This window comes from Podarcis pityusensis, assembly GCF_964106645.2.
Source record: "Podarcis pityusensis genome assembly, chromosome: 8".
Taxonomy (NCBI): Eukaryota; Metazoa; Chordata; class Lepidosauria; order Squamata; family Lacertidae; genus Podarcis; species Podarcis pityusensis.
Genome location: NC_138033.1, coordinates 48637930 through 48648505, shown reverse-complemented (window position 1 = coordinate 48648505; position 10576 = coordinate 48637930). Strand labels below are relative to the sequence as shown.

The 10576-nt window shown below is 45.3% G+C and overlaps 1 protein-coding gene across 4 annotated transcripts in view; it reads right to left on the bottom strand.

The window, feature by feature from the left end:
• Positions 1-10576, bottom strand: part of FANCA (FA complementation group A) — a 260177-nt gene that overhangs the window by 223564 nt on the left and 26037 nt on the right. For 2 of the 4 annotated variants that reach the window (XM_081017750.1, XM_081017751.1), the window contains exons 27-42: positions 10333-10429; positions 9694-9870; positions 9155-9228; positions 8262-8390; positions 7662-7752; positions 6454-6626; positions 5598-5703; positions 4982-5041; positions 4431-4535; positions 3619-3731; positions 3206-3347; positions 2985-3047; positions 2390-2495; positions 2109-2184; positions 1602-1743; positions 532-624 (exon numbers count right to left, since the gene is read on the bottom strand). In XM_081017750.1, coding sequence (XP_080873876.1) covers positions 532-624; positions 1602-1743; positions 2109-2184; positions 2390-2495; positions 2985-3047; positions 3206-3347; positions 3619-3731; positions 4431-4535; positions 4982-5041; positions 5598-5703; positions 6454-6626; positions 7662-7752; positions 8262-8390; positions 9155-9228; positions 9694-9870; positions 10333-10429 — 1747 coding nt within the window. Of the gene's footprint in view, positions 1-531; positions 625-1601; positions 1744-2108; positions 2185-2389; positions 2496-2905; positions 3048-3205; positions 3348-3618; positions 3732-4430; positions 4536-4981; positions 5042-5597; positions 5704-6453; positions 6627-7661; positions 7753-8261; positions 8391-9154; positions 9229-9693; positions 9871-10332; positions 10430-10576 lie in introns of those variants that run through there. The other 2 variants (XM_081017753.1, XM_081017752.1) reach the window with 2 other exon arrangements.

The following is a 10576-nucleotide window of genomic DNA, read 5'->3' as shown; positions in this document are numbered from 1 at the left end:
AGGAAATAACTGCTCAAGAGCCTCAGAGGATCCTACTCAGGGGCTTGTGCTTCAGGTATAGAGCCAGACATGCAAAGCATTAAGGCCTGGGTTCAATCCCAGCATTTCCAGTAAATGAAACCCACAAATGGGCTGGAAAACGCCTCCACTTTAAGAAGGCCTTTAGGAGATACAGAGCAAGGGCCAGTCTTTGGGTGCAGCCAGACCAATATTGGGCACATTTCAGCTTTCTCTTCCTCAAAAGTCCTACTATTAATTTGTGCTCGCCCCCTCTAAAATGGCGAAGCTGAGTTTCTGTCCCCTTCTCCTAGAATAAATGCTGGATATGACCTCTGTACAAAGCCATACCCAAATAAAATAAAATAGGAAGAGCTTTGCAAAGGAAGTGTGAAGTAGAGGGCTGAAAGACTGAGCCAGTCGCCATTGGCTTTGTTGAACTGATTGCTGGATGGATCAACAGGACAATCCACAGTGTTGCCAGCAGCCCTGGATTTCCCAAGTTTTGAGGGAGCAGAAAGACCTTTCACCCACCTGCTGGAGGCTGGAAAAGCTCCCTTGAGGACACTGGGGGACTGCACGTAGCAGGAACTGCCGTGCTCTTCTTATCAGCGCCAGTGACTCCTCCTGGGAAAGACAGGCACCGTTCAAATAATGTTGCAACTAAGCCACAGCTTAAGAGTTGCAGGAACCAGAAGGGATGCAGCTGGCGACTCATCTAATCCAAGGGCAGGGAAGTCAGCCCCAGCTAGCATGGCATGGGATGAGGGGAGCTGGAATTCACATCTTGAGGACTACAGAGATCTAGATTAAATATTTGTATTCTGCTTTCCCAACAACAGGGTTGAGCTCAAAACAACTGAGAGATGTTCCCCATCCCTGTTCTAACCTCTGGTTGGTGTAGCTTTTCTCAAATGGATTCTCGCCCATGGGCAGTTTTCGCTGGTAGAAACATCTTCCTGGTATCTAAGCTAAATCTGCTTCTACTTTGAACACATTTTCAGAATGGAAACAGTGAATAATACTTCTGTAGACTGATCTTACTCAGACTTTTATTTATTGCATTTATATCCCACCTTTTTTCTCCAAGGGGTGCAAGGTGGTATCGGTGGTTCCCCAACTCATTTAATCCCCACCATAACCCTGTGAAGTAGGTTGGGCTTAGAGGCAGTGACTGGCCCGAGGTCACCCAGTGTGCTTCATGGCAGATTGGGGATTTGAGTCCTGGTTTTTCCAGGTTCCAGTCCGACACACTAACCGCTACACCACACTGGTTTTCCTTGAGTGACTTTGCTTGGAGGTAAAACTATATATACTGCAAGAAGCCAGCAAAGACAGAAATGCAAAGCTGACTGACATGGCTGTTTATCAGAACAGCTGCAGTCTCTCTCTCACACACATCCCCCTTTCATCACTGAGCCCTAATTGTTCCAGGTGCTCCCAGGTACGAGGTGGGTGCTGCCCAAATAATGACTCATAGAGTCAACACAATAGGCAAATAAAGGCTGTGGCTAGCCAAAAAGGGAACAGGATGGTTCTGTACTTTGGAAGGAAGCAGAGGGGCTGATCTAAACAAATGGAAGGGAAGGGGATGAGATGCTCACAGGCTCAGTGGAATGCAGGCTTGGTCCCACTGCTGTTGTCCCATCCATAAAGAGCTGCAGCAACTGTGTGTACATGTCAACGGCAACATACAGGAATGTATGCTCCTTAACCAGGTGTCCTGGTTCAAAGGTGACGACGAGGCTACAGAAGAAAGAACAAGTTAGCAGACCAAGCAGGCAACAAGTGTGACCAGGTCAGGCTCCCTCCTCGCTTTGCATAGATGTACGTCTGCAGGCAGACTTGCAGCCGAGTCACTCGGCCGTGTCTTTTGACTTGAAAATTCAAAACAAGTTTAGAAGGGTTTTGTGGTAATGATGATTTATCTACATGTATCAAGTCACTTCAACACAATGAAAACTCTGGTTCTTCTTTCTTAACTTGGGGTTACTGGGTGGTTGGATGTATCAGTTAAGCAAGTGCATAAAGTGGCCCTGTCAAGTTTCTGGTACCCTTGATTTTCTCAGCAAGTATATACATTACACGCAGAATACATTTGTGAAATTTACCTATAGAAAGCAACCGGCAACAGCCTCAAGTGTTGATGTGATACAGTACCATGCAGGACTTGGTAAGGGTTGTGGTCTGCAATGCCAAAAGAGACAGATCTTAGCTGGGCGCCAGCTTTCAATCAACCGTTTCTCACAGTTTCCTTGGGGGTTGTATCCAACTCATTTCCACTAGATCCATTGAAAGTAACAGAAGTTCTGTCTGTTAATGGTCTAGCCTGAGCAGTACTTAGCTGGCTGCAACCCTCAGATGGCTGCAGCTTATGAAGGAGCGTTCGTACCTTTCACTGCTGAACTGAAGACGGCCAGCCAGGATGCACCTCGTTCCTCCAAGCCCTGAAGCAGCTTTGAGCTCCAATCCAAGGCTTTGTGAGCATCCACGCCCTCCTGCAAGTTACAGGGGAAAAGCACACACGTACCTCCCCTCTTTGGTACACCCTGGAGGCATTACCAGAGCCACTGGGAACAGCCATTGGGTCACTTTGAGCAAACTCCACTACCTTTCTCCATGAGTTTACCCATCTATAAAGAACAGGTCTATAGGAGCTTCCTACTTCTCAGGCTTCCTTTCAGGATAAGCAGCAGACAGACGAAGATTGTAACCATCATTGCATACTTAAAAGTACAGGAATTTTATGTCTCGTAGAATCATAGAGTTGGAAGGGACCCTGAGGATCATCTAGTCCAACCCCCTGCAATACAGGAATAGGCAGCTGTCCCTTGCGGGGATCGAACCTGCAACCTTGGCATTGTCAGCACCATACTCTAACCAACTGAGCTATCTGCCTCCACTCCACCTCTGCAAGTTTACGTGACAGTTGAACAGTGACAAATGAAGGCCCTGGGTCTACCAGGCAGTTTGAGAAATCTACTTACCTGTGGGGTTACTATCGCTGAGATGAAATCCACGACTGAAAAGAAGAAGAGGTTCACCAAGAGCTGTCAGGTAAAAGAAAAAAATAAATGCATGCATCACACAAAGTGAGTTTCTCAAGCCTGACGTCGACCCACTGGTCTAGTCTGCAGAAGCCAGGGTCACCCTCTGTGCCATCATGGACACATCATGGTAAAGCAAAATGCAAAATGTAATATCTTACTTGCTCTGCTTCAGACCCCAGCCTTTTCAGCCCTTCAGCCATCTTTTCATGCACCATTTGCCGTTGCACAGTGAAATGGAGAAAGGCAGCAGAGATCCATGGAATGTCAGAGACCAGGGAAGCTGCTTCCAGCGAGAGGAACCTGAGTGGTAAAGACAAAACAGTTGTCAGTTGAAAGGCCAGCGGGCTCCTTTTCATAGATGACAGCCCTCCTTAATCAGGTGTGTGACATGGCTGAGAAGAGACGATGTAGAGACACCTGGAAGTCCAAAACCAAGTTTTTCAAGGTGAGAGCTAAAAAGGTAATAGGAATGCAACCCCTCCCCATCTCTTCTCATGGCTGGAGTGGGAGACATGAAGGGAACACAGAAGCTCAACAGCTTCTCGGGTGTGAGCTGCTTCCTTGGAGTTACCTGCTGACAGAGGTCTGCAACTCCTTGAGGCTCTGCAATCCCTGTGCGACTGGAGCGCCGAAGAGTCTGTTCCACTCCGAGAAAAGCACAGGCTCCAGCCTCTGCCACCAGCACTTCATGGAGTCGAGACAGAGAGCGCAAATCAGCCACTGCTTAAAATTGCATCAATGCCATTTTACATGCCACTCTTACATAGGGTTTCCTCACCGACTTTATTTGAGCAGTGTTGCAGAATCAAGTGTCGTCATCCCCACGCCCCATACTCTGGGCCCCAACTAGCTACTTTTCTAAGGATTAGGATCATCAAGAGGAATATTCATGAGGCATAACAGAAAAACTTTATTGTTATTAATACAGAAGGCTCTTGTGTGACCTAAATATCTGCAGGCAGAACTAGGACTGGTGCTTTAAAAAACCAAACACACCTGTTTTAATATGGCTATTTTAAACCAAGAATTTATTTTGAGTGGTTCGGCATAGTATTTGCTCAGGATGGGCTATTATGGTGTTAGAAACACCCACCCTCCTCCAAAAAGTGTACCTCTATGATCTCCAAAACCACCCTGGCTGATCAAGCTCCTGCTTAAGAGAACTTGCATCATATTATCATAGAATCATAGAATTGTATGTAGAGTTGGAAGGGACCATGAGGGTCATCTGGTCCCCCTGCAATGCAGGAATCTTTTGCCCAACGTGAGACTCGAACACATGACCCTGAGATTAAGAGTCTTGTGCTCCGCCACCTGAGCCAAGAGCTTTTGGAACTGCAAGGAGACATATAGAAAGGTAAATCAACAGCACGGGCCTCTTACCGCTGCAGAACCCAGGATTATAGGGCACGTGGTTTGACACAAGGTGAGAATGGCAGTCACCTCCTGCGCAGGTTTGTGACACTCCAAGCTGGCGCTCAGCAAGCCCTGAAGGACAGCAAGGACAGTCACTAAGGCAGACTTCAGAGCACTAAGGTAGCAAAGGCGCTTCACTAAGGCAGCCTAAGCCAACCTGGTCCCCTGCTTTGGACTACAGCTCTCATCAGCCTGATACCGAGGGCTGCTGTCAAAAACCACCGGGGGGGGGGGGATCAGGCTGTGGTAGGCAGCACAAAGGCCATGTCCCTCAGGTGTTCCACTGGCATGAGTGGGAGCAGTGGAGAAACAACACTTGGGAGGATTTTAAAAAATGTACTCCAAGCCCACATTCAGCCCTCATAGGAAACTGTCTCGTTACCCATTCTAAATGGATTGCACAGCACTCACACACAGAGAGACTACATAGGATTGCCAGGGGACTAAATTCCTTCCCTGCAACCCCATATTGTCGGGGGAAATTCAGAAGACAAGAGGTGAGTTTGCAGTTACATTACCCTGAAGAAATGAGATGTGATGTCGTAGGAGAGCACACAGCCTCTGGAGCAGACATTCCTCTGTAAAAATGTGAATAAGGAATTTCAGAGAGTGAGGAAAGCATTCCCAGGAAATCTGGATAATAACTTCAAAATCAGCACATAAATGTAGGTGCGCCCTGACTCAATGGTGCCCACACCCAAGATTGTGATGGTTTTATTCTGGCTGTTGGCAGCACAGGTTGTTTGGGGTTTGCTCCTCTCAAGTTAGCAGGCAGTAGATCAGAGTGATATCACAGAGAGAGGGGATCAGGTCCCTTTCCAAGGGCAGCGATCTTCCCCAAAACAGCAAGCGAGCATAAGGGCCACATTCTTTAAAAAGTGGTAGACCAGCCTTCTCTAATGTGGCTCCATCCGAAGTTTTGGGCCACAGCTCCTATCATCATGAAACTGTGCTGTGTAGTCAAAAAAACATCTGGAAAGTAGCAAGCTGAGGACGGCTGAAGCAGACTGCTCTGTCACTGAGGCTGCTTTAAGCCCCAGAAGGAAGATTCAGCAACAGCACACCCAGAGAGCAAAACACACAGCCAGGAACAGTTATCAAGAGCACTGCAGTTCTTTAGGACAGGATACACACCAGTTCCGTGTTTGCAAAACAGAAGAAGTCTTCGCAATCCAGAGCAATTTTATTTCCTCTCTTCTGTGTTGATATGAGAACCGATGGAGGGAGACCTAAAAGAATCCTGAACAAGAAGCAGTTTGTTTCAGGGTAAAAAACCATATTCATTTTGATTTAAGAATAGTGTCTGATTTGTTGCGGACAGGATTTCAGATTGCCAATGAAAGCAATGAACAGAAGTGTTAGCAAAACTGGGGCCAAGATCAGGCTATTCCCAGCCCTCCCTCTGCCCCTCACGAGAGCAGAGAAGGCTGTAACTCTGTGATGGAGCACCAGCTCTGCATGCAAAATGCCCGAGGTTCAGTCCCCGCTGGCATCACCAGGGAGGCCTGGAAACGCCACCCCCCACTCCGAAACTCCCAGAGAGCCACTGCCAGTCAGTTTCAATAATGCTGAGACAGACAGAGCAATGGCCTGACTCCATATCTTTATTATTTTGAATGTTTGGCCAACTTTCCTTCCCAAAGGGAGCCCAGAGGGTCTCAAAACATAATAAAATTAGATGAAAACCCATTTAAAAACACCACTGTAACATTGAGGCAACAGTTAAAACCAGCAGTTGAAAAATCTGATAGCCAGAGGCCTGGAAACAGTGTCTTTCCATGCTTACTGGATGCAAGTTTTCCTTCGGAGGGACTTTCGCAGCTGGGGTGCCACCACTGAGAATGCCCCATCTATATCTATAGCTTCCTATGTCCCATAACCCAAGAGGAAGCAGGAAGGGAAAATCTTGTCTTCCATTGGCCTCTATGCAGCTGTGTTTTTAATTATCCCCAAAGCCACTTGGACTCATTGGCAGCCATGGTGCATTTACCTGGTTTGAAGCAGCACCTCCTGCTGCCGAAGTAGCCTTTCACCCACAGAGGGCCCATTGCCCAGAGCTTTTTGCCGCTCCTGGAAAACCCTGAATAGGAAGTGCTCCTCCCTTCTGGGGCAGGAGTCAGGTGGGGCTTTCTTGCGCTCCAGCTCCAGCTCCAACAGCATCTCCTGAAATTGAGACAGCAGCTGGTTAGTAGAGGGCAGGAGACGGCGTTTCAACTCCTGTTTGTTTACTTATTTATTAAATTTCCATCCCACTCTTCTTCCCAAAGGAGCCCTGGGCAGAAAACATCAAAAATTTAAAACAATTCAAAACAACAACAAAAACATATTTTTAAAAAATTCTAAACCACCTAAAAACATTTCAAACCGTTCAGAATGTCAAAAAACATATTGCAGTAACCTGCAGTTTTGTAAGAGTATATCTTTAAAGTAGGTGAATAATCAGGTAAGTTAAGTTAATTTGGAATATGCAGAAAATATAAAAAAATAAATTTAAGGAAAGAGGGGGAAGAAAGTTGAGTTTCGAAATGTTGAAATGATTGTAAAATTATTGAAATGTATAAATTGGAAAATAATACATAAAAATTAAACAAAATAATGTCTAAAAACATGAATATATTCACAGCAGTGGATCGAAGATCAAAATAGTGGTATTCCATAGTAATAAATGCCCAGTACTTATTATATGTTCATTTTCCCTCAAAGCATTTCACATACATCCCTTATCCTTAAAACAGCCTTGCAGATAGGCAGGCCACTATCATAAAGCTACCATAAGCTCAGTCTAGAGCAATCTTCTCCAACTCAGTGCCCTCCATATGTTTAGGACTACAATTCCCACCTGCCCTTGAAGACCATTATACTAAGTGCAGAATGCAGTGGCCTGTGGTGGCCCAAGCTGCAGTATTTAGCAACAATGCTGTACAGGAGACCATGCATGTGCATGTTCTATTATCAGCATGGTACCTGAGACTGGGTCATTGTTAGCCATCACTAGCAGCCAATGCATAAGATGGCCAGCTACACACCTGGATGACTCTCCAGCAATTTAACTGGACATTGCTTTCTGGATTAGAAAGCACCTCTGCACTTGTCATATCATTCCTAGCATCAGAAGACCAACCCCAGCAAGCAGCAAAATCTTTAAGGAAAAGAAGACAAGTACAAACAGAAAACACATAGCATGCACATTTGCATCACCTGCAACCGGCAGTAGATATCGGGGCTTCCTCTCCCATGGGATATGGAGCATTTCAAATCTTTTAGGTGGTTGGGCTTGTCAAGCTCAGACCTGGAACCAAAAGCAATGGAGGAGGAGCTACTGCAGGGCCCAGAAATATCTGAACACACAGAGAAGCATTTGCCAGAGAAACTGGGAGAGGGACACGTGCAAGTCCTAAAGCTGCTAATTTTGCATCTTTACCTGCTTTAACATGCCATGGAAACACACTATCGATAAACCAGAACTATTTTAAAAGAGTGCATTCCTGGGCAGGGGGAAGGAACAATCTCAATTAAGGCAGATGTTTATCAGCATTGCGTAGGTTGTAGGAGTAACACACCCTTTCACCCAGCTGATCACAGGCAGAGAGAAAAGGCAGAATTTGGGTGGGAAAAACAATTGGTGCTTTGTTCATCTGTAGAAAAAATTTAACCAGCACCTTTAATGAAAGGGAACCAGCCGTTGTGCTCAGGTTCTGGTAGTAGGCTTCCCAGAAGGAGGACCTGGCTGGCAGGAAAAGGACAGTGGACTAGATGGGCCTTTGGCTTGATCCAGTGAGACTCTTCTGACGCTCTTACCTCTGGCAGAAATCCAGGATGGTGCCAATAAGAACAGCACACATCTCTCTCAGGTCTCCATCACAGCCTCCAGCAGCAGCAGGCACAGGAAGAAAGTGCTGATACAAAGCCCAGTAATGGAATTCCTGCCTGCATGTAGGAGAGACAGGCAGAAAAAGCTCAGATCTTCTGCCAGCAAATCAAAATGCAAAAGAGAGAAGGTGGGGGTGAAAGACCTTGAGCCAAATCTTCTTACGGTTATCATCAGTGCACAAGGCTGGACATAGAAGTGAAGGCTTTTAAGCTCAGACTCAAAGGGACAGACAGAGGGTGAGAGTTTTGCAAAACCATTTCAGAGACTAAACCATGAATTATTTTAGTTAATTATCCTTCTCTGGACTTTAGCTTTAGGAAGGAGGGCTCTGCCTTTGGAAGGATTAAGGGGCTATTTTATTTATTTATTAAAATATTTATATAATGCTTTTCAGAAAACGTAGCTACACACATCACACAGTAGACCAAGAATAAGCAACAAAAAGTGCTTGAGAAAGTGTGATTTTTCACATACAAATCACTGTTTTTCACATCACAAACACCTGCACTATGATTCTTTTTTTTAAAAAAAGCCTTCTAAAACCACTGCCTCCCCCGCCTAATATTCCAACTTGTGAAAAACCAGCCTCAGTGCTTAATTTTCACTTTCTGGGCTCATTTGCAGGTGACCAAAAGTGCTTCTTCACATGAATGAAAACCAACCTTCACCATCCTGGTGTCCTCCAGATGTTTTGGACTACAATTCCCATCAGCACAGCCATATGAGGCTGCTGGGAGTTGTAGTCCAAAACATCTGATGAGCATCAGGTTGGTGAAGGCTGAACCTTGAACTAAAGTTAAAGCCAGCCTGCAGCACTCACCTCTCACAAGGAGAAAGAACGTCTTCATCAGGCTGGACCCCTAGCTCCATCAGCAGCCACTCTTGGAGGGTCAGCTACAAGAAAGATAAATTTCTGTACACAAAACAGCAACAGGAGCTCCTCAGACACCTTAGCCTGTTCCTCCGTGCTAAGCATTAGGTCATTTGCTCTGGCCCTCAGGCATAAACTGAAGTGCTAATAGCATTGAATTTCTTAAATCAGGGCGAAATCAGGATTTACCAGCAGAGCTCTCAATGATTTGAAGTAGACTGGCAATGATTTCTGACTCCCTGTTGCTTAACAGCAGCAACAATAACCTATCCTACTACTACCACAAGGCCTTCATGTGTAATGGATTAAGAGCTCTTCTACACTTCACTCAAACTTTCAGAGGGCTGCTCAGCTCTGGCTAAACTGAGCCCAGCTCTTATGCCTGCTTAACTGGCACCCCAACAGTGAAGACTCAACCTGCTACAGATAACGTTGAGACATGGTTGCCAGAGGGCAAGGGAAGAACCTGGCACAGTCACTGAATTTACCTGGAACTCTTTCTCCTGCAAGAGCTCTTTGAACTGGGTTTGCTTCCACAAGCAGAGGGCAGCTTTCCGGTAACAGATAGCAGGGTGAGATAAAGTTTTCCAAGGAATCTCAGCTGGGTCTCCGTCATAGCCTCTTCCTCGAGCCTCTAAGCTGAGCCGTGGAACAACATATTGAAGCTACAAAACAGGAAAAAAAACCTGTCAATATAAATAGCACTGAGCTAGATGGACTACTGGTCTGACTCTGTATAAGGCAAATTTCTATATCCGGTATACAAATCCACAAGTTGACTTTATAGAATAACAGGGTTTTCATATTTGCTGACATTATTGATTTCATCACAAATATGACTCCAAATTATTAAACAGCATTGATGTATTTCCCCCCCCAAAATGTTGGAGCATAACAATAATAAAATCTGGAACCACAAGTTTTGAGAAAAGCAGGCTGGAAAACGCTGCACTCACAGAATACTGAGCAATCAATCTAGAGAGAATCCTGGATAAACATGCAGGTTAGCACACTATAGAGTAACTGAGCAGAAATAACTGCAGCGGAAAGATGCATTTGTGTTCGGATTTGACTTCTGAGTGCAGGATAACTGTCGTTTGCTTTAAATATATATTTTATAAAGTTACCTTTTTTACAAAACCAGGATGAAGTAAGGAGCACAGACAAGCACTGGAAAGGGAAGGAGATTTGCAGAAGTAGTAAGAGAGAGCAGCTGTACAAAACCTACAGAGAGAGAGAGAGATAAAAAGTATTATTTTGTTTGGTCATTCACCGGTCTCCTTTCAAATACTATCTATTTTATTTTTATCCCATCCTCCAAGAGAAATATACCCACCACCTATTTTACTCTCACAACAGATGAAACCTTTG